The following is a 21,258-nucleotide window of genomic DNA, read 5'->3' on the forward strand; positions in this document are numbered from 1 at the left end:
GACACGTGGGAGCCCGCGTGTGCAGGGCTGAGGGGACACATCCGGAGGGGAATTGTGCCACCATGAATACCCGTGAAGGCAGAGCCAGCCCGTGGGACCCCCACGGGACCCCGGGCAAGGGCAGCCTCGAGGGTCGGGGTGTGCGGGTTGCCCCATGGAACAGTGGGAGGCGGGGGGCAATGTGCTGGAGCAGCCGGGACATCGGGAGCTGCTTTCCCCGCCTGGATCGGCTCGGCTTGACGCGCTCCCTCCTTGCCCCTGAGCAGAATCAGGTGTGCACACACCCCTCCAGCCCCTGCGACTTTATTAGGGATAGGGATAGCAATGAGCATCCTGTAAGGAACTGGCCTCGGGAGCGGCTGCTGTAGGGAAAGTCCTCTGGGAATGGCAATCCCGGGAGGAGGGAGCAGCTGCCGAGGCCGCAGGCTGGGCTGGGCACGGATGAGTTACATCCAGGCGGGATGCGGGTCGGCCGCCCGACGGGGCTGAGCCCCGAGGTCCAGCGCGCCCAGCGCTCCCCGCTTCCCGAGGGGCCTCGGCACCTCCCGGCAGGGCCGCGGGGGCGGCTCCAGGACACGGTGGGTCTGGCGCAGCGGGATCTCCTGTATGTCCCCTCTGCCCTCGGGGGACACCTGGCTCAGGTGAGTGGCCACGTGCAGCGCGGACAGCGAGCAGTCCCCCAGCCCCGCCGCGTCCCGAGCCAGGATGGCCGATTTGGGTCTCTTGTGGTGGCCCGCGCCGGGGGGGCTGAGCGGGTGCCCACAGGATGGGCTCAGTGCCCCATAGCGGGGTCGGCCACTCCACTGCTCCTCCCCCGAGGGCGAAGGGACCCGCGGCCCGGGGGGGCTCCAGCGCCGCTGGCCCCCGGCCGGGCTCTCTGCCTGCTTGTTGGGGGCTTCACCGGGGGCCGGCACCCACGTGTTGGGGATCCCTTCGAAGATGAAGTAGGCTGGGTTGGTGTAGCCGGTGGCCTCGGGGAGGCTGCGGGGCCGGTTCCTGCGGAACAGAGCGGGAGAGGGCTCAGCATCCCCCACGGCCGCGGCTCGCGGTGGGGCCGAGCCCGGTCGGGTACCTGCGGGGCTGCAGGGGTGGTTTGGGGCGTAGCGGGGTGTCTGTCACCGGTTCAGCATCCTCCTCCTCAAAGCTGATCCACTCTGCAAAGGCACCCAAGTCTGGGCTCACCCCACGGCCGGGGTCCAGGGGGCAGTGTAGGCACGGGCAGCCCCACACCACGTCCCGGCTGTCCCTGAGCCCAGCGCTGGGAGGGGCTGGTGTGCCCCCCGTACCATAGAGCCTCTCGCGGGTGCTGCGCCGCTCCGTGGGCACCCGGACCCGCATCCAGCCGCGCATGGAGCCCGTCTCCTCACCACGGTGGAAGAGGAAGGTCTCGAACTGCTGGGCTGTGCTGCCAATCATTGACCTCAGGGCAATGCAGCACTCGCCTGGGGGCACAGCGGGCACCCGTGTCAGCCCCTGGGGGGCAGCTGAGCCCCCCGTGTGCAGCAGCACTCTGGAATATGTTGGGTGCCAGTGTTCCTCCCACCAAGCTCCAGCTGCCAAACCTTACACCCAGCAGGCTGTTACCTGTGGGGCTGTGCTTGGCACCCCCATGCCACCATGGTGTCCCCATGTCACCATCCTGCACCTACCGTAGGACTCGCAGCTCTCCACACCCTTGATGCTGAGGAGCAGGTGCTGGTCCCCCAGGTACTCCAGGTCTGGCAGGATGGGGTTCAGCTGCATGTGGAGAGAGGGGTGCTCTGGGGGCTGCTGCAGGGTAGGGGGGCACAGGAAGGCTCTGACCTGGGGGTGGTGACAGCCCCCAGCACCCCTTGGGGCTCAGGGCTTGGATTCAGAGGGAGGGATGGGGAAGAGGAGGTAGGAGGATGCTCCAGGGCTGTGTACCACAGGCAGATGCTTTGCGGACCAGCCCAACTTGAGGAATCCAGGGATGTCACAGTTCTGGAAGGTGTTCTCCCCACTCCGCTGCATCTCTGGGGGGGACAGCGGGGGCACAGCTCCAGCAGGGCCAGCCCACCCCCTTGATGCACCTCCAGCACCCTGGGCACCCCCTCACCCTCCAGGCAGTAGGAGTGGAACTCGATGTAGCACTTGCTGCGGCTGGTGGTTTTCAGGATCACCTCAAGGCTCTCCCACTCGATGCAGGCCAGCGCCTCGGGGCCGGAGCCAGGGGCTGCAGGCAGGTACCAGTGGGTCAGTGTGTGCCAGGACTCACCCCAAACCAGGCATGGGGGTGATACACCCCAACCCCTTACCCTCCTTGGGCACAAACTGCGATGTCACTCCCACCTCGAAGGTGGCAAAGACGGGCGAGTGGTCGCTGGTCACGATGTCATCCGTGCAGCCTGGATGGTGGCAGGGGACGGCTGGGTGACAGTCCCCAAGCCCTGGGGTCCTGGGCAGCATTGGCCATCCCAAGCTACCCCATTGCTGGGTTTTCACTCACCGTAGGAGTTACAGACCACGTGGGTCTCCGGGTGTGACTTCCACAGGATGCGGTCACACCACGAGGGGACGTTGATCCTCACCTGGAAGTGGGGAAAGCAGGTGGTTCAGATCCCCTCGGGTGTGGCTCTCCCAGACCAGAAAGACCTCCCAGCACCCCAAAAAGTGAGTTCCCTCCTGCCCAGACCCCCTCTGGGGAGGGAACAGGACGGTGGAGGTGTGGGGGAGGAGATCACCATGCAGCCCCTTGGCACCCTGCTGTCACCATTCCCAGAGATGTCCTGTTTGGAAGGAGACTCCAGGAACTCACCCCCGTGGGCTTGAACTTCTGCCACACGTAGGTGTCCCGGGAGCCCCGCTCGTACCGGTACGTGGGTGGGAAGGAGATGTCACCTTCACCTGGGAACAAAGACATGGAGGTGGCACGGGGGCCATTGTCCCTGCCTGTCCCCACAGCAACTGTCCCTGTAGGGGAGTCACAGTCCCCATGTGAGGCTCACACAGCTGGCACCCCTGGCACAGTGCACATCAAGGTCCCCCAGGCTCTGGACACCTTGTGCAGGGCTGTGCCAGGACAGGGGACCCCCAAGTGCTGGGGGTGGCACAGGGGGAGGGCTGTGGGGACCCCGGGTGCCACTGTCCCAGCAGGGGAGCAGCGCCCTTGTCCCCACACTCACTGAATCGCAGGAACACCTTGTTCTTCTCCCGCTCCAGGTTGAGCTGGTCCACAGCCAAGAGGGCTTGAAACTCCTTCTTGGTGACATGGGCAAGGATGTCCTGTGTCGAGGGGGAAGGGTTAGTGAGCCCCAGGGGCTCCTCTCGCCCTGCTGACCCCAGCGTGGTCCCTGTGGGGTCCCACCTCCATGCCCATGTCCAGGCGGTAGTTGAGGTCCCCAAACCAGAAGAGGTGGGTGAAGCGCAGGGTGAGGTCGAAGCCCCCCAGATGTTTGTCACCCAGGACCAGGGAGTGCAGGATGTCACTGTAGTTCTGGTTACGCCTGTGGGGGAGGAACGGCAGCACCATGTGAGCCACCCTGTGTGAGACACCTCATCCTCATCCTGCCCCTGCTGGGTGGGGACAGGGACAGCCCCTCAGCGCTCCTCCAGCCCCCTGAGACACCCACCTGCCCTGGGGCAGCCCCATCCCTCCGAGCCCCTCCATCACCTGTGGGTCTTCTCACTGCCAGAGGTCAGGTGGCAGTTGACGAAGCCGAAGGAGGTCCCGTTGAAAAGGAAGGAGACACCCACAGCTCCCTTGTTTCCTGCAGGGATGTGCTGCCACTGAGCTCTGGGGGAGCCCAGAGGTCCTGTCCTGGCCCTTGGGCTGCCCCCTCATTCCAGGGGGGCATCCCATCCCATGCCATCCCTACCCAGCGTGTTGGCGATCCCGGTTTTCACGCTGGAGGTGTGGACGTGGCTGATGCGCCGCTCGTGCTCCGGCTTCACCAGCACCACGATCTTGATGCTCCAGAGGCACTGCAGGGCCACCTGTGGAGGGGCAGGGGATGAGCCTGCCTGCCCCCCCCACGCTGCCCCACGGCCAGGTGTGGTGGGGATGGAGGTGCAGGTAGGTCAGCCAGCCCATCCCTGACTCCAGGGCAGGGCACTCCTGGAGCCCATGGGGCACAGGAGGTTCCCTGGGCTGCATTTGGGGTGGGAGAGGGCCCCGGGGTGGTGGCTGTTGGTAACCAGCCCCCTGAGCCTGCCGGGAATGGCATTGGGCTGCTGGGATCAGGTGCCTCCCGGCACAGGCGGGGGGTCCAGGCCGTTACCACTCGGTAGTCGATGGCCATGAGGGTCTTGAGGGAGGCGCGCAGGAACTCGACCCACTCGCGGTCGCCCAGGGAGTTCTCCTGGGTGCCGATGACGTAGATGTCGTGGGGGATGCAGGCCGTGGTCTCGTCCTGGGTGCGCCCCAGGCCCCTCGAGGTCAGCCAGGAGGCCAGGGAGCGGGGGGGTGGGGTGCTGCCTGTGGGCAGGGACACGGGTCACCGGGGAGGGGACACGGGCCAGGCTCCTGGAACTCCACTGCAGCCCATAACCTGTGCATGGCCAGGAGCTGCCGGGGTGGGAAGCATCGTGCCAGCCCCACGGTTCACCCAGGTCCATCCCAGACTGATGCTGGGATTTACAGCCCAAAACCCTCCCAGTATCCCAGCTCCTCTGTTTCACCAACACCCACCAGGTGAGTGGATCACGATGGGACAGGCAAACCCAAAAGCAGCCAGGTTGGTGTCTTCTCCAGCCTCCTCCTCCCACCAAGGAGCAGCTCTGACCTGAGGCTTCCTGGGGCGGCTCCCTGCATCCCTCACCTCCCAAAACCCACCCAAGCTCACAAGAGCCTCCCAGGACAACGTGACCTTCTCCTGGCCCCTTACCCATGTTCCATGTCCCGATGTACACTGAGATGAGCTCAGGCTCATCCAGGTTGGAGTGCTGGATCTTCATCAGCTGCAGCAGCTGGCAAAAGGCCTCTCGTTTCTGTGGGATGATGAGGGTGTTTTAGGGTCTCAAAGGGGAAGAGGGGAGGCACAGCACCTTGGGATTGGGGGAACGTCACTCCCAGGCGTAGGAGGGGTGGTCTTAGCCCTGAGATCATTCATTTGCTGCTTCCCAACGGCTCCATGTTGCCCCAGGACCCGCTGGTGCCACTTACCCTCGCGCTGGGGAAGACGAAGTCCCTGCCCAGGCTCTTCTGGGACTCCCGGGCCCACACCAGCCTCACCTTGCTCTGCAAACTCTGGTACTTGATCAGCTGCAGGACTGAATGATGGGTGTTAGGGGGCCAGTGGTGGCCCCCACCTCCCACCGTGAGGGTGGCAGGCAGCGTGGGATGGGGGTTCAATCAGACCTGTGCCAGGGAATCCTACAGCCCCAAAGGGTCCCGTTGGCAGCCCATGGGGGGTCAGCAGCTGCTTACTTTTGTCCTGTGGGATCACCTCCTCCGGGGACCCGCTGCCCCGCTTGGTGATGGCCACCGTGCCCGACTCCACGTCCACCAGCAGGACCACGCGCTGCGACTTGCCCGCCTTCACCTGCACAGGGGGACGTGGCTCCCAGGTCTGTCCCACGCCTGCCCTGCCCCAGCAGCGACGCCAGGGCCCTGCTGTGCCCCCTGCCCTCACCTCGAAGCTCTGCACGGCCAAGGGCTTGGCAGATGGGGGGGCCCCCACTGCCGTGCTGGGCAGCGCCAGGTTGTGCCTTGACACCGTCTCCTGCAGCGACTTCAGCACCTGCCACAGAGACGGGCACTGCTCTGGGGGCACTGGGCTAACTGGGAGCCCTGGGCACCCTGCCCTGGCAGGCACACTGGGGCTGTGCCACTGCCAGCAGCTTGGTCTGCTGGAGGGTTTAATTTAGGTGAGGGATTTGCTGGATGAGAATTAACCCCCAGCCCGGGGCATGGCTGTGCCTCCCTCTACACCCAGCCTGGCACCGTGGCGTGGGGACAGGCACCTTCTTCTCCAGCGAAGAGAGGAGATGGTTGACAGTGGATATCTTGTGGAGGAGCAGCTCAAGGTCTGGATCGCTGGTCAGGAGACCCTGAGGAGAAGGATGGATATTTCTGGAGCAGCACAGTGGCACTGGACTGGTGGATTCCTTCTGGTGGGTCTGTGCAACACCCCAAGATGTGGGGGGATCTGGCAGGGGAAGCAGCTGTGGCTGTGGGGGGACTCACCTGCTCCCTGGCTGGGCTGCGAGGGGACACAGGGGGGTCGAATACCCTGGCCAGTGTCTCCAGACCCGCCAGAGTGAAGTCGATCTCACTGCAGGGGAGGAGAGGACCAGGTCAGAGCCAGCGTGGGCATCTCCTGAGCCTTCATGGCAACATTCAGCCACCATAAGGGGATGGGGACAAGGTGGGTGACCCCGGGGGGTATCCCTGCTCCAGCCCTGTCACTCCTGGCCCACTGACCTGTGCAGTGGCTGGCAGGCCGTGGCCAGGGCAGTGCTGAGGTGCTGCAGCTGTGGGTGCCCGAGGCACAGGGCCTGCGGGTCCAGCTGCACGTGGTGGTTCAGGTACTCGGCCACGAAGCCCATGAAGTCGCTGGCAGGGCTGCAAGAGAGGTGGGCATAAAGACCCCCCTGGGCATGCCCGTCCCACCCCCAGTGCCAGCCCGGGGTGGGCAGGGGTGCATTACCTGCTGTGGACCTGCTCCTGCAGCCTCTGGTGCAGCTGCTGCGGGATGTGGGTCTGGCCGGACACGGGAGCGCTGGGCCACGTGCCCACTGTGGCTGGCACCGCGTGCCCCCCGCCCCGGCCATCCTCCCCATCTGTGGGCAGAGTTCAGCCAGCTCAGTGGGACCCTTCCCCACTCCTGGCCTGGCACAGCCCCCCCGCCCCCTCCCTGGCTTACCCAAGTCATTGTCGGGCGCCCGCCGCGCCCGGTGCACGGGGTAGAGCAGGGGGGTCACCAGCCCGTTGTTGGGGTGCTGGTAGGCACAGATCAGGTCGGGGAGGGTGTGGAAACACTGGGCTTGGATGCCCTGGATGGTCTGGGAGGCAGAGGAGGGGAAGCACCATCACATCCTGTCCTCTGCCAGGGGACCCATGGGTGAGGACCCATTAGGAGCATGGAGACATCTGCCTCGTTCAGCAGACATGGACCTCCAGGATGCTCTTTTTAGGGGACAGAAAGGGCAGCTGCAGAGGGCTGGGTACCAGGAGAAACCCTGAAGTGACACCAGAGGGGAAGTGAAGCTGAGCCAGCAGCCAGGACAGACACCTTGGAGACAGGTATGACAGGAATGGGGTCTGTGTGGCCAGGCTGGGGCAGGGAACAGTGGCAGGAAGGGGAAGAGTGTTTTGCTGTGGGGAAGCGTCTTTGAGCTGAAGGAGTGGCTGCAAAGTGCTCACATCCTGCAGCTCGTGCAGAAAACAAACCACAGGCTGGGACTCATGAGGCTGGGGAGGGTGAGGAGCACCCCGGGCCCTCCACAGCTACATCCTGCCCATGCCCCAGCTCAGGGGCACTACCCAGGGCAGGGGGGACACCCTGGGGGGCACCCACTGCTGTGCACCCCCACACACCCACCTGCACTGAGAGCAGCCCCTCGTCATCCGGGAGGATGCGGTAGGTGTGGACGTGCCGCTGGAACCTGGGAGAGAGCAGGTGAGGGTACCCCATGGCACTGCCCATGGCACTGCAGGCATGTGGCAGTGCTGGGGGCCCAGCTCTGAGGCAAACACCCATCCCCTCTGCAGAGGGAGGAACCGGGCTCGCATTTCTGGAAATAAAAGTCTCACCCTCGGCTTGGGGTGTGTGCCCCTTGTGGGGAGGATGTGCAGTGTCCCCCTGCCTCCAAACAGCACAGACACGGCACAGCCATGACTCCCCCAGCATTCCCTGGGGCACCCACAGCCCCGTGGTTCCATGTGGCACTGAGGGCTTTGGGCACGTTGCTCTGCTCCCCATGGCTGTGACAGCCTGGTCGGACTCGCCCTGAGGCCACTGCACATCCCTGCCCGTGCCACCATCCTGTGCCACCACCCTGTGGCACCAGCCTGGACTCTTGACTTGAGTCCTGCAGCCCCCCGGGTCCCTCAACACCACGTGTTTGCAATTTGTCCCGCACACGGGGCCAGGCCCGTGTAGGAAGGGGGGGCATCCTGCCAAACCCGCCGACACAGATGTGTCACTCATAGGCAGGAAGGGTGCAGAGCAGGAAAGATGCAGGCAGCAGGAGGGGTGCAGGCAGCAGGAAGGGTGCAGACAGCCCTAGGAGGCAGCTCTCAGGAGCTGTACCCCTGGTTCCAGGTTCAGGGATGGCAAGAGGCCTCGTGTTGGGGATGCACCCCAAAGTCCCAGCACCGGAGTTGCTCACAGTGGGCATCGTGGTCTGGATGTGGCCAAGTTGGTGGGTGAAGGGAGAGGGGATGTTTGTTTTTGCAGAGGGAGGGAGGTGTGTGTCAGCCTCTCCTGCTCCCACAAGTGTGGCCAGGCCAGTGGGCTGCCCAGAACGGCTCAGCCTGACTTGGATTTTGAGTTCTCCCTTCAGCAGCCACAGTGCTGGGTGGCCCAGGCTTCACCTGCTCCCAAGGACACAGGAGTTCTCCAGTGGTCTGATCTGGGGATCACTCAAAAATCCTGGTGCCAGGGAGCTGGCACCCTGCTCATCCCACTGGGGTTTTGGCAGTGCCTGGAGCAGGGAGAGGGACAGGGATGCCGGCGGGAGGCAGGAGAGAAGCCAGGAGCAGGGACTCACAGGAGGCAGAGGGCATATGCCCCCGCGACCGACTCGCTGTCCCGCACGAGGAAGGAGCCGTCCCGCCCAGCCCTGGCCAGCAGCTCCTCGGCCTCCACCCTGCTGATGTCCCGGTGGTACCAGCTGGCTGCTGCCATCCTGCTGTGCCCTGTCCCTGTCCCGGCCCCACATCCAGCTCAGCAGTGCCTGCTGGCCCTGTGCTGGCCCACGGGGGCGGGTGAAGGGGGTGCTGTGGGGGTCCCTTGGTCCCCAAGCGCGGTGCTGCCTGCGGGTCCCAGTGGGTGAGGGGCAGCCCCTGAGGGGAAGCTCACGGGGACAGGGTGCCCCACGGCCAGGCAGCGTGGCAGGAGCAGGACCAGGGCGGCAGCTGGTAGAGGCTGGGAGTCTGGATAATCCTCATGGTGGAGGCTCCAGCCTGCAGGGAGCACAGGGGCAGGTCAGTGGGAGGATCAGTCCCATGGGGGAGCAGCCCGGGGCCACCATCCTGCCCCGGTGCATGGCAAGGACAGGCCATGGTGGTGCCCCGGGGGCACACAGGGGTCTGACGCCACCCCCCACACTCACCGTCCCTCTCAGACGCCGTGGGGGCTCCTGGGGTTCCTGTAGGGTGCTGTGGACAGTGAGCTGAGCTTTTCAGGTGCAGCCAAGCAGCAGCAGAGCCGTGATGTTGCACTGGCCTCTCTGGGCTCCCTCCGGTGGGTCACAGCAGCTCCCTGCCCATCACACTGCCCATTGGGGTGGCATCATAGGGTCAATGCTCACACTGATGCCCCCAGTCCCACTGGCTGGGCCCACCTGCTCGGTGCCCTGTGCCTCTCACTCTGTGACCGCTCTCTTCCTCCTTCTCTTCCTCCTCCTCGCCCCTCCTCCCGTTCCAGCCCTGCTACCACGAAGCCACAGCCCTGCAGGCTGAGCATGGCAGGGGCAGCAGGGCCACTCCTGGAGTGCCTCCAGCCCGCTCCTGCTGTGCTTTCTCCTCAGGGATGATGGATGGGGCAGAGCCACATCCCTCAGGCAGGACCTTGGGAGAAGGGACTGCCAATGGCGTAGGACAGCAGGAAGCCCCTGAAATGTGTTTGGGGGGGTGGGCAGGTGAGCATGTGGGCAGGGACTGAGATGCTCACTGTGTGGAGATGGAGCTGCTGCAGGCACCAGGCACCCACGATGGCACTCATGTCACTCCACCTGCCTTGCCTGCAGGCAGAAGGGAATTGGGATTCTGGGACTTCCAGGAAGGGGCCTGGAAGGAGAGGATTTTGCCAGTGGGACAGGGCTGCAGACAGCACCAGGGTTCCCCACAGCTCCTGGTGCAGCCCCAGAGTTTTGCTCCTCGTGGCCAGGAGCGAGCGGCCACACGTGCAGCGGATTGAACTGCACAGGGTGATTAGCACCAATTAATTACAGATGAGCAGCAGCCACCGTCTGCTGCCCAAGTGCCTGGCAGCACCACGGCTGCTGGGGGGGAGATGGGGCAGCTGGTTCCTGCTGGAGGAGGATAAGGATGAGGATAGAGCGCTGTGCCAAGCCACTCTCCTGGCCGTCCGCCACCCTCAGCATCCCAAACTGATCCCTGCAGCCACGAGCCAATGCAAAGGGACTGTCGCCCACCACCTCCTGCCCCAGCCACCAGTGTAGACTTGCCAAAAGGCCCTGTGAGGCTTCCTCCTGGATTCCCAGCCTCGAGAGGAACCTGTGGCTGGGCCACCAAGAAGTCGGGCCAGCCTCTTGATTTTGGGCTGGCAGCTCTGGGCCATGCAGCAGCGGGTGCATCTCTCGCCAGCACCTGCCTTGGGGACACGCTGTGGTGGTGGGTTTGTGCAGGGACAGCGGCTGGAGCCCCCCAATCTGCTGGACACCCCCATCCTGCCCGAGGCCCCATCCCGCCGGCGCTGCTCCCTCCCGTTACTTAACAGCGCGTCAGTAATTCCCGCGGCCGCGGAGATGCCTGTCTTCGACTAATGCCATCCACGCCTCCTAATCCGGATCAGGGGAGGAAGCCCTGGAGCTCTGAGGGGCTTTGGGAAATCAGCAGTGCCTGCTGTGAGTGTTTATGTAAGGTGGCTGCCGTGCACAGTGCCAGAGGCCCTGGCACGCGGGGAGCTCTGCCAGCACCTGGGCACAGGTGTAGTTGGGAAGGCAATGTGGGCTCAGTGGTGCCAGATTTCTGGGAGGCTCCAGCTGCGCCCAGGCCCCCTTCAGAGGGCAGACCCTACAGACACAGGGGCCTTCTCTGATGGGGCAGGACATTCCAGGGCACCATCCACTGGGACACAGAGATGAAGCCGGGCCCCCGCATGTTTCCCCAGCCCCATGTCCCTGGTATCATGCCCCTTTGGAAGTGGCTGAGCTGTGCCTCACGCACCACATGGACCTGCAGGGATGGTGGGATGAGGCAGATGAGAGGAACATTTGGCCACTTATTACACATGAAAAAGGAAGAAGGCCTCTCTCATTTCCCTATTATTTATAACACTGCTTCCTTCCCTGGCACTTGGTTTGGAGCTCGGTGCGAGTGTGGGAAGGGATGTGGTCTCTGTCCACCTCACTGCTGTTTTGGGGAGGGGAAATATCTGTCCCCCAACTTGGGGAAGGCTGAATCCATGCAGTTGGGACCAAGCTGAGCTGAAGCCATCCACAATGAATGCTGATGTCCTGTCCACCCTTGCCATGCTGGACAGACCCTACAGCCGCAGGAGAGCAGCACTGGGCACAGGGCCCTTCCTGGGAGTGTAACAAGGAGCCACAAACACAGAGTTCAGGATTAGGTGCCCCAGGCCATGGCTGGGCAGCGGGTGTCCAGGTGGGGCTGCTTCCTCCTCCTCCTCCTCTTTCACCCTGTAGCGTGAAGGTCACAGTTCATGTGTCCCCCTGACTGTGGCAGAAATAGCGCCCGTTAATCTGCACCTTAAGCAGCTCTCCTGTGTGCAATTAGAGATCACAAGTCCCGGCCCCAGGGAACGTGTGCTGGCAGATAAAGCCTTGGCAGCAGGGCTGCCATGCCATGGTGGCTCCTGGTGGCTCCCAGTGGCTGCTGGTGGCCCGAAGGGCTCGGGGCACAGGTGGGCTGTGTTAGGGAGGAGTTGGTACCCAGGTGATGAAGGTTGTTGAGCTGATCCAGGCTGCTGGGAGGAGGTTGCTGTCAGCTCTGGCATGGAGGTACAGCAGTAAGCAGGGACATCCTGAGCTCAGTGCTTAGCTCTGGAGGCTGAGCCAGAACCAAGTGCACCCCCAAAGCAAAGCATATGGGTGAGCAAGGAAGGGCTTGAGGGATGCTGGAGGAGAGGAGGATGGGTGGGGCCTTGCTGGAGCAGTTTGCAGCTGCCCTAGGCCATCCTTGGGATCTGTGGCCCATCCCAAGAGCCAGCCTGGGGCAGCATCCTGCAGCCATCCCCATGGGAAGGGGATCCCACACTGCAGGCTGGCTGTGGGAATGCTGCTCTCCCAGCAGCTGTAAGGCAGAGCCACTCTGTGCTTTGCAAACCTTGAACTAATGATGTGTTAATTGGGTCAGGCAAGGCCAGCCTGTGGTGTTATGAAATGACCAGGGCTGAGCAGGTCATGCTGGGGGACAAGTGGTAGGTCTGTGTCGCAACACCCAGGGGTGGCTGGTCCTTCCCTGGTGATTCAGGGAGGGGGAATCCTGCCAAGGCCTTCACCCCAACATCTTGTACCCCATGGCAAGGGTATCCCATGTGCCTTGGACCATGGCAGGTCACCTCTAGGTGACCAACCTCATGGGCATGTTGGTCATGCAGGAAGCTGTTTGTGCCTCCATCCGTCTGTTATCCAGCCAGGAAAGTCTGTAAGGGAGGGAGAACATTGGGAAAGTCCCTCACTCCCCTCTGCCATCTCCATTCACCTTCATGCCCAGGGCTGGCCCAGCTCCACTTGCCATGGGAGCAGCTGTAGAGAGCCCCTGTGGGAACCTGCACCCCTTCTCACCAGGAGCAGAGCTTCCACCTCAATTACCATCACCTTGCTCCTAAGCCCTTTGCCAATCCCCATAAGCTGCTTTCCCAGGGCTCCAGCAGCAGAGGTATTTTTAGCCCACTCTTACTCGCGAAGCGTCTCCCCAGTTAATCAACTAATAGGATTCTTCCTGAAAGTCCCTCTCCCACACTCACACACAGACACACACCCCCTGCATCCCCAGCCAAGGCTGAGTGGGCGAGATCAGATGCCAGGGGAGGGACAGCCAGGGGGGATATAAGAAGCTGCAGGACTGGAAGCAGCCCGTAGTGACTGGGTGGCACTGGGACGTGCCAGCAGAGGAAGAAGAGAGTGTCTGTCTGTCCATCCACCTGCCAGGTGAGTGCTGCCTGCTCTGCTGCCCGGGCCCTGCCAGTGCTTCAGGGTTCTGAGTTTTGGAAAACACTCGGGGCAGGGATATTGGTGCTGGACTGTGGCTGGAAGGAGGGTGGTTTGGGGCTGAATCAGGAAAAATGAAAAGGATTTCAGTATGGGCAAGCCAGAGGGCACGGGTGGAGGGATGGGGTAGTGGTGTGCAAGAGCTTAGCCAAACTAGGAGGGGTTTGAGTCCCTTCTCTGGGGCCTGGGAGGTACAGAGGAGGAGTTCAGCTCTCCTCTCCTCTGCCTTTCATTGCCTCATCCCCAATATCGGGGTCTGGAGAGGTTTGAGCTCTCTGCTCCCGCTCCCTTCCCACCTTTTCCTGCTGCTGCCCAAGACATCCTGCAGGTGAGGATTCCTGAGCTTCACATCCCACAGTACCCAGGGGCATCAAAGATCCTGAGCTTGGGACTACTCTCTTGTCTTCCTGTGGGAAAGAAGATCATCTCCTCCCACCATATCAATGCCTTCTCTCTCACCAGCATCCCTGTGCTTATTTACAGAGGCAACTCTGTCCACGTGCCCCTGGGACTTAACATCCTGCCAGGGATTAAGCTCTGCTCATGTCAGAGCTGCCTAACTTTAAGAAGCTGAGCTCATCCCACCTATTATCCTGGTGAATTGGCTGGTGATCCATGTGATATTTACGGATTCATCCTGGGCACCAGGCAGGAGAGAGCAGGACACAGGGAGCAGCTGGGCAGGGCTGGGCAGCCCCTGCCACACTCCCAGCATGAAGACATGGGGATGGAGGGACCTTGTGCCTCGAGACTTCCCTTTCCACAGGGCAATTAAGCTTCCCTTGACCTCTCTCCCTGTGGTTTCCTCCTTTTCCCTGAGTGACGGGACAAAACGAGCCCGTTCCTGCTGTTAAGCCATGGCAGCCAATTTCCTGCAGACAGGAAAAATTCATAGAGTTGAAACTCTGTAAGGCCTTTGTTCATTTGCTTGCCTTTCCCAGCCTTGAACCTGCTCCACTGGGAGTAACCCCTGTGCTTCCTATTTTAGAGGAATCACAGAATGCTTTGGGTTGGAAGGGACCTTAAAGACCTTCTCACTCCACCCCTTGCCATGGGCAGGGACACCTTCCACTAGCCCAAGTTCCTCCAAACCCCATCCGACCTGGCCCTTGCCACTTCCAGGGATGGGGCAGCCACAGCTTCTCTCAGCAATTTGTTCCAGTGCCTCACCACTCTCCCAGTAAAGAATATTTTCCTAAATCTAATATAAGCCTACTTTCTTTCACTTTGGTTTCTGGGACACCACTCTCCCTTTTTCTCTCTCACCTCCTCTCCACCACCTTTTTGGCCAGGGACAAGGGGCTGGCTCGGCCCTGCTGCTCCCCTGTGCCGCCCCAAAGCTGGGCAGCCCCCGCTGAACCCGGAGCTCCTGAGGTCTGCAAAGGGGACAGGCCCAGCAGTGCCATGTCCTGAGGGCTCTGCAGTTTGTTGGGGTGTGGGGGATGTGTCCTGCTGGAGGCAATGGCTGGGGGCTGCCCCTTCCCCACCTCCTCACCCAGACCTCCCCTCATCTCTCCCCACAGATCCCACCTGTGCAGCCGCTGACTGAAAATGGCACAAGGAGCAAAGTAAGTGTCTTTATTCATTTATTTATAATTGGGATGGAGCAGGGCCCTGCAGGGCAGCAGCAGAGGGAGAAAGAGTCTCCCCTTGCTCCCCCCACCTGCTGCTCCCATGGGCTGGAATGTGAAATCACAGCAGGGGCTGTCACGGAGCCAACAAAGCCCCTTCTCTTTTTAATTCCTGTTGGGTCTTCTCACTTACCCTTAAGACACAGCAAATCCACCCCCTCCTCCATGGTCACCCTGAGCTCAGGAGCACAACATCCCCTGGGTGGGGGTTTGGCTCGGAATTCATAGGACACTGAATTCCTAGAGGACAGGACACCCCAAGCAGGCTCTGGGGTAGCTCCTGGTGGTGCAGCACATTTGCAGGAAAACCCCCATCTCCCTGCCCTGGGAGTGGGCTGTGCCCCACCCAGCCTTGTCCAGGGCATTCCCAAATATCTGTCTCTGTTTTCTCCACAGGGTGTTCAAGAAGACCAGCCCCAACACCAAGGTGAGTCCATGGCCTGTCCCCAGGCATGGTCAGCCCAGGGGCAGCCTGTCCTGGGATTCTCCAGGGAGAATCTGCCCCTAGGACCCAGGCTGGGGCTCCCTTCCCTTTGAGATCAGACTGATTCCTGCCAGACCTGCCAAGATGCCACTGCAGGACTCAGTTTTGCAAAATAGAAATTAAAAAATACCCTGATGTGCCCCCTTACCTGCAATGTCTGGTCCAACACGGTATTGAGCCCCACGGCACAACTCAGGGCTACAAAATTTGGGCCCATGGCAAATACTAACCTGCTTCCTCCTTTCCCTCCAGCTTTCCATCTACCTGGGGAAGAGAGACTTTGTGGATAACGTGGACTCAGTGGAATCTGTAGGTGAGTAGGTCTGTGCCCACCATGCAGGTGGAAGCACAGGCAGGGAGAGGCCGGGAACACCAGTCCCTGTGCTGGTGTCTGCTTATCTCTACTTTCCACTGGAGCAGAAGGAGCAAACATCCTGTTTTCCTGCAAATACCCTTAAGAAAAATGGTGGGGAAAGGGACAAAGTCCCTTTGTGAAACAACCCAGCCACGCTGCTGGGGGAGATGCTGGAGGAGGCATCACCATCCCCTGACCAGCAGCTCCCCTTGGTCACCTTCCAGCTGAAAGGTGGATTATTTTAGTCTAAAAAGCTGTGTTTCAGGAAGAATCTTCCCATGTGGGTGAGCTCACTGTTCCTTCTCTGCTTGTTTGCAGATGGTGTCTGCCTGATCGACCCGGAGTACCTGAAGGACAGGAAAGGTATTGATACAGAAACCACAGGGAATGAGGGGAGGGGATGGAAACCTGTTCAAAGCTCACCAGTGACCTGGGGCTGTGCTCAGGTTAAAGCTGCAGTGTGTTTACAGCTCGTTGGATGGCAGGGCCACGGCAGCACAAAGATAGGAGAAACCCTGTTGGTTTTATATTTAGTGCCTGAGGCCCAGCTCCTGGTAATAGTCACATTTCTGCTGAAGGGTTATTAACATAGGTTTTCTTTCTTTCCTGTCTACCCAACCCCTCCCCTCCATCCCACCCTTCCCTGACCCCTCTCAGTGTACGTGACCCTGACCTGCGCCTTCCGCTACGGCCGCGATGACCTGGACGTGATCGGGTTGACCTTCAGGAAGGACATCTGGGTCCAGACTGTCCAGATCTTCCCACCCGTGCCGGACCAGACCCCCAAAACCCTCACACCCCTGCAGGACAAGCTGCTGAAGAAGCTTGGGGAGAATGCCTACCCCTTCACCTTCGAGGTAGGGGCTGCTCAGCCCTTCCTGGCCATGCTCCCCCATGGAGTGCACTGGGATTTATCTCTGCGCATGCTCTTTATTTCCTTTCTTCTCTCTTTCCCTGTTCTGCCCAGATTGCCACCAATCTGCCCTGCTCCATCAGCCTCCAGCCTGGGCCAGATGATGAGGGAAAGGTGAGCTGCTGTCCCCAACCCGGGTCCCCTGGACCTCTCCTCTCTGGCAGGGGATTAAACTGTGAGGTGCTAAAAATGAGAGTTGTTTCTCTTTCATGGGGACATGGCCCATGGGGTGAGGGGTGGGGAGGAAGGATGGCTGGAGTCAACACCAGGATCTCCAGGGGAAGGAACCTAAACCTCAGGCAGCTCCAAGCCCCTCCTGCTCAGTGACCACACGTGTTCCCCCAGGCCTGCGGTGTGGACTTCGAGGTGAAGGGATTTTGTGCTGAAAATCTGGAGGAGAAAATTCACAAAAGGTATTTTCAAGGGATGCCTTTTCTGCCCCATGGCCCTAAAACTGAACCACAGGATCTTTTTGGGGTGACCAGCGTAGAGGCCAAGCCAAGGGCCTGCTGTCAGCTTGTTCCCTGTCTGGGCGGGGTATTCTGCCCAAAACAGGGGCAGTGGTCCCATGTCACGTCCTAAGGGCAGGTTGCAATGTGCACCCTTTGGCTGGAGACACTGTGATGTCCCCCAGTTGAGTCTCTGTGACCCCTGGAAGGTGGTGTGGACGTGCCCCCGGTGGGACACTGGGGGTGAGCCCTCCCATCCCGCAGGAACTCCGCGCGCCTCATCATCCGCAAGGTGCAGTTCGCCCCCACGAAGACGGGGCCGGCCCCGAAGGCAGAGACCACCCGGCAGTTCATGATGTCAGACAAGCCTCTGCACCTCGAGGCTTCCCTGGATAAGGAGGTCAGTAGGGAGCTGTCCCCTGCTTCGTGCCACCCCGGGAATGGGGACCAGGGTAGCCATGTGACCAAACCTCTTCCCTCTGCAGATCTACTACCATGGAGAGCCCATCAATGTGACCGTCAACATCAACAACACCACCAACAAGATGGTGAAGAAAATTAAGATCTCAGGTGAGAGGGGGCACAAGGGGCACATCCCGGCACCCACCACATCCCCTGTCAGAGACGGGAACAGTGTGTCTGTGCCTCTGCCACGCCACCAACACGGCTCCCTCTTGTGTCCCCTCAGTGGATCAGATCACAGATGTGGTTCTCTATTCCCTGGATAAATACACAAAGACTGTGTGCACCGAGGAGATAAAGTAAGGAAAAAGGGGCTGGAGGTGATGTGGCATCTCAGCCAGAGGGAGGAAGAGAAAGAAGGAGGAGGAGGATGGGGGAGGGATGGGGAGAAGGGGTGTGGGAGGCAGTTTTACACCGAGCAGCAAAAATATCAGGGTTAGAAGAGCAGGTGCAAAGGAAGCAGAGGAGAGGGAAGGCCGTGGCCCCTGTGGCCCCAGCACAAGCTGGTGGTGGCCAGGAAGGTCCCTGGGGAAGGTGCACAGCTGCCCCCTGGCTTCTTCCTCTCCTCACTTTGCATCTCTGAGGGCAGCCACAGCCTCTGCACCCCTGAGAACGAGGAGGGACAGAGCAAAGGCTGGGGGGGGAGAAAAAAAGAAGTGGTTGTGGGGGGGAATGAAAGGAGGAAACAGGCCCTGGCAGCTGCATGGGGAGGGCAGGGGGGGCTGGCTCTGCACAGGTGACTGGGGTGATGCTGAACACCCACCAGGCTGGTGCTGGCTCTGAGCCCTCCTCTCCCACTCCTTCCAGTGAGACTGTGGCAGCCAACTCCACCTTCTCCAAAACGTACTCCGTGACCCCCCTGCTCTCGGCCAACCGCCAGAAGCGAGGCCTCGCTCTCGATGGGAAGCTCAAGCACGAGGACACCAACTTGGCCTCCACCACCATGTGAGCGCTGGGTGGGGTCCCCCTGCTCCCCACTCCTACAGCTTCCCACTGCTCGGGGTGCTCTGGGCTCCTTCTGAGGGTCCCCCACACCTCCTGTGCCTGAGCCCACCCCACCTGGCTGGAAAACTTAGGGATTTTGTGACACAGACCCACCTCTCCATCCTGTAGGAGAGGTGCAGCCTCCCAGTCCCAACATTGTCCAAAGCTGCTGGATCTCTCTGCAGAGCTGGGTCTTGGAAGTAAATCCCAGCTCAGGCAGTTCAAGGAGCTTCCAGAAACTGCACTGTGGCTTCAGCCAAGTGCTCTGCCCTCCCCTCTCTTTTCCTGTTGTCCTCTCCTGCTAAACCCCACACATAGAGGGGACATGGATACAGCCCTGGGAGCTGCTGTGGGGGGTGTGGATGGGACCTGTGGGCAGCACTGCCCCCTCACTGCTCCTCTCTGCCTTCCTCCTAGCCTGAGGCCTGGCATGGACAAGGAGGTGCTGGGCATCCTGGTGTCCTACAAAGTGAAGGTCAACCTGATGGTGTCCCGAGGAGGGTAAGGCTCTGTGGGCACGGGGATCAGGGACTGTCCCCTCAGGCTGTGCTGGGGGATCTTGCACCCCCAGCGAGATGGAGAGGGGACTCAGACCATGGGCCCCCTCGCCCCTGCCCTGCTCCCCTGGTCTGTGGGGCAGTGGGCTGCTCTCTGACTCCCACCCCTCTGGCCCCATCACCCCTACTGTCAATCACCTTCTGCCTTATTATCAAACAAAGTCTAACACCTCCCCTCCTCTGCCTTGGCTGATTTCTGTGCCTTCTCTCCTGCTGCCACAGGATCCTGGGGGATCTCACTTCCAGGTAAGGGGAAGCTGCCTGTGGGGCTGGGCATGGTGTGGTTCTGGGTGGGATCATTGACAGAGGTGCTTTTCCTTCCAGCGATGTCGGTGTCGAGATGCCCGTCATCCTCATGCACCCCAAGCCTGACGAGTGTAAGTAGAGTGTGGGATGCTCCCAAAACACGGGGAGGAAGGGGCAGCTCTGGTTCAGAGGGGAACCAGTGAAAACAACCCTGATACAGCCTGTGCAAAGGGCCCTGATCTGCCCCAGCTGTGGCAGGCACAGTTGGGCTGCACCCACCCTGTGTCCTGGAGCAGGGTGGGAGCAGTTCTCCTGTGGGATGGGCACAGCTGTCCAGCTGGGCTGCACCCACCCTCTTTTATGGAGCAGTGTGGGAGCAGTTCTCCCCAAAGCACCCTTCCCAACATCCCTCTTTCCACGAAAACACCCAGGCATTAAGGAGAGCTGTTAGCTGGACTGTCTTTTCTGTACTAACCTGCACATCTCTCTCTCTCCCCATCTCTTTCTCCCTGTGCTGTGCTTATCACTGGACTACAGCTAAGATAAGGTAAAGAGATGTTCCCTCTAAAACATCAGCCACACAGATCTGTCCCTGTCAGAAGCAGCTGGCAATGCTCTTCCAGCCACAAGTGCCACCCCTGGACATAGTGTCCCCATGGCCTTGATCCCCACACTGAGATCCCTCAACTGCTGGAAGTCACATCCCTGTGCCCCTAAATGCTCCCCAGCACCAGAGACCTCTTCTCCTCCCACCACATCACCTTATTCCAGCGGAAGCCACAGCAGAGGCTGCTTCCCTCTGGGAAGCCACAGCATGCCAAACCCATTCCTGGCAGCCACAGCCCTGGCTTGTAAAACCCCAAAGGTTTTGTGTCTGGTTACACCCTGCAATGGGACACGAGCACTGGGATTTAGGGCCTGGAAACCCAGGCTCCAACTGCAGGCTGTCACACCAACCTCTTTCACACTGTCCCTTTCCCAGCTCAGCAAGGATATTTAAACTTCCAGCGGAGCAAATCTCTTGGCCCGTCCCCACCATGGCTTCCTGTAGGATTTGCCAAGTCATTTCACATTCCCAAGCTTTTGGAATCACTTTTGCTGACTCTTTTTTTCTGTTTTCCTCCCCCACTTGTCACTTTGTGGCTCTCCCTCACTGTCACCTGCCATTTGCCTTTCTCAAGGAAGTAGCTCAGCTCTTTGTCACCACATTCATTTATTTTCCTTCCCTTTTTTCCCCTTGACAATGCAAAATGTTGCCTTGGAAAACACCAGAAGTTGCAGGCCCAGCTCCTCGGGCCACACAGGCTCACAGTGGAGCCAGTGATGGGGCCTGGGTTTGTGTGCTGGGGTCAGGTTCACAGTGATCTGAGTGTTCCCTGTGGGGTGAGGAGGCCAGGGTGACCACCGTGTTGTCCCCAGTAGGAGCAGGGTCTGGGGGCCAGCAGGGATTTCCTCTCCTCACTCTGGTGCATCCTGTGTTCTCACCATGCTCTGCTCTGCCTTCCAGTGAGGAGGACATTGTCATCGAGGAATTTGCTCGCCAGAAGCTCAAGGGAGAGAAGGACGACGAAGATGAGAAGGAGGAAGCCGAGAAGGAGGGTTAAGCTGCTGGTCCCACCTGGCCGTCCCTGGTTTGGGACGTAGCTGCCCGTAGCATTCCCCGCTGTGCCCACACGGTGCAGCCCCTCAGCCCCTCACAGTCCCCATAGGTGCCCCCCCTCCCCGGGCTCCTGGCACCCCCTCCAAGCCCTGGTAGTGGTGGCAGGAGCTGCTGCACCTCATCCCGGTGCTGCCATGCTGGAAAGCCCCCCGGTGCTCCCTGTTCCCATGGTGCCAGCGAGGAGACAGGGACAGGGTGGGTGTGGTGGCCCTGGCCGAGCATGTCACCCACAAAACATCTGTCACCTGCCCAGCTGTGCCCAGCTCTGTGACACTGATCTCAATAAACCCGCCCGGTGCCCGGCGCAGGCTCCGTGTTGTGCTGCGGGGGCGTGGGGGCCACCCAGGGCTGGGGGGGAGTCTGAGCCTTTGGGGCAGGGGCTGTGGGGGGGGTGAGGCACTGCAGGACCCAGGGGAGCTGTTCCTGTCCAGGTCCCCAGTACAGCAGGTACAAGCCAGGCCCATCTCTGGTACAGC

The 21,258-nt window shown here is 61.0% G+C and overlaps 2 protein-coding genes across 4 annotated transcripts; one reads left to right on the forward strand and one right to left on the reverse strand.

Annotated features, from left to right (window-relative positions):
• Positions 1–446: 446 nt before the first annotated feature.
• LOC113970980 (phosphatidylinositol 3,4,5-trisphosphate 5-phosphatase 2-like) lies at positions 447–8,810 on the reverse strand. Its single transcript, XM_027690423.1, has 25 exons — positions 8,674–8,810; positions 7,503–7,566; positions 6,825–6,963; positions 6,609–6,741; positions 6,383–6,523; positions 6,146–6,233; positions 5,923–6,009; positions 5,592–5,699; positions 5,387–5,501; positions 5,123–5,229; positions 4,845–4,947; positions 4,239–4,435; positions 3,837–3,954; positions 3,632–3,728; positions 3,326–3,464; positions 3,144–3,243; positions 2,777–2,865; positions 2,468–2,549; positions 2,277–2,366; positions 2,078–2,194; positions 1,906–1,994; positions 1,650–1,737; positions 1,287–1,442; positions 1,073–1,154; positions 447–996 (listed from the first exon to the last, which is right to left on the reverse strand). The coding sequence occupies exons 1-25, from the start codon at positions 8,808–8,810 to the stop codon at positions 447–449; spliced, it is 3,216 nt and encodes a 1,071-aa protein (XP_027546224.1).
• ARR3 (arrestin 3) lies at positions 4,579–21,089 on the forward strand. 3 transcript variants are annotated; one of them, XM_027690644.1, is made up of 17 exons: positions 4,580–4,651; positions 14,565–14,609; positions 15,069–15,099; positions 15,409–15,469; positions 15,830–15,874; positions 16,169–16,368; positions 16,479–16,538; positions 16,770–16,837; positions 17,138–17,273; positions 17,359–17,443; positions 17,562–17,634; positions 18,143–18,280; positions 18,737–18,820; positions 19,099–19,122; positions 19,201–19,253; positions 19,660–19,669; positions 20,630–20,745. In XM_027690644.1, exons 2-17 carry the CDS (start codon positions 14,593–14,595, stop codon positions 20,724–20,726), a joined length of 1,182 nt encoding a protein of 393 aa, XP_027546445.1. In that variant the 5' UTR covers positions 4,580–4,651; positions 14,565–14,592; the 3' UTR covers positions 20,727–20,745. The 3 variants fall into 3 exon arrangements, with proteins under 3 accessions (XP_027546443.1, XP_027546445.1, XP_027546444.1); XM_027690642.1 differs by lacking the exon at positions 19,660–19,669 and having other exon boundaries at positions 4,579–4,651; positions 20,630–21,089; XM_027690643.1 differs by lacking the exons at positions 4,580–4,651; positions 19,660–19,669 and having other exon boundaries at positions 14,523–14,609; positions 20,630–21,089.
• Positions 21,090–21,258: the final 169 nt, after the last annotated feature.

This window comes from Neopelma chrysocephalum, unplaced genomic scaffold (assembly GCF_003984885.1).
Source record: "Neopelma chrysocephalum unplaced genomic scaffold, ASM398488v2 Primary Assembly neopelma1_81, whole genome shotgun sequence".
Lineage (NCBI taxonomy): Eukaryota > Metazoa > Chordata > Aves > Passeriformes > Pipridae > Neopelma > Neopelma chrysocephalum.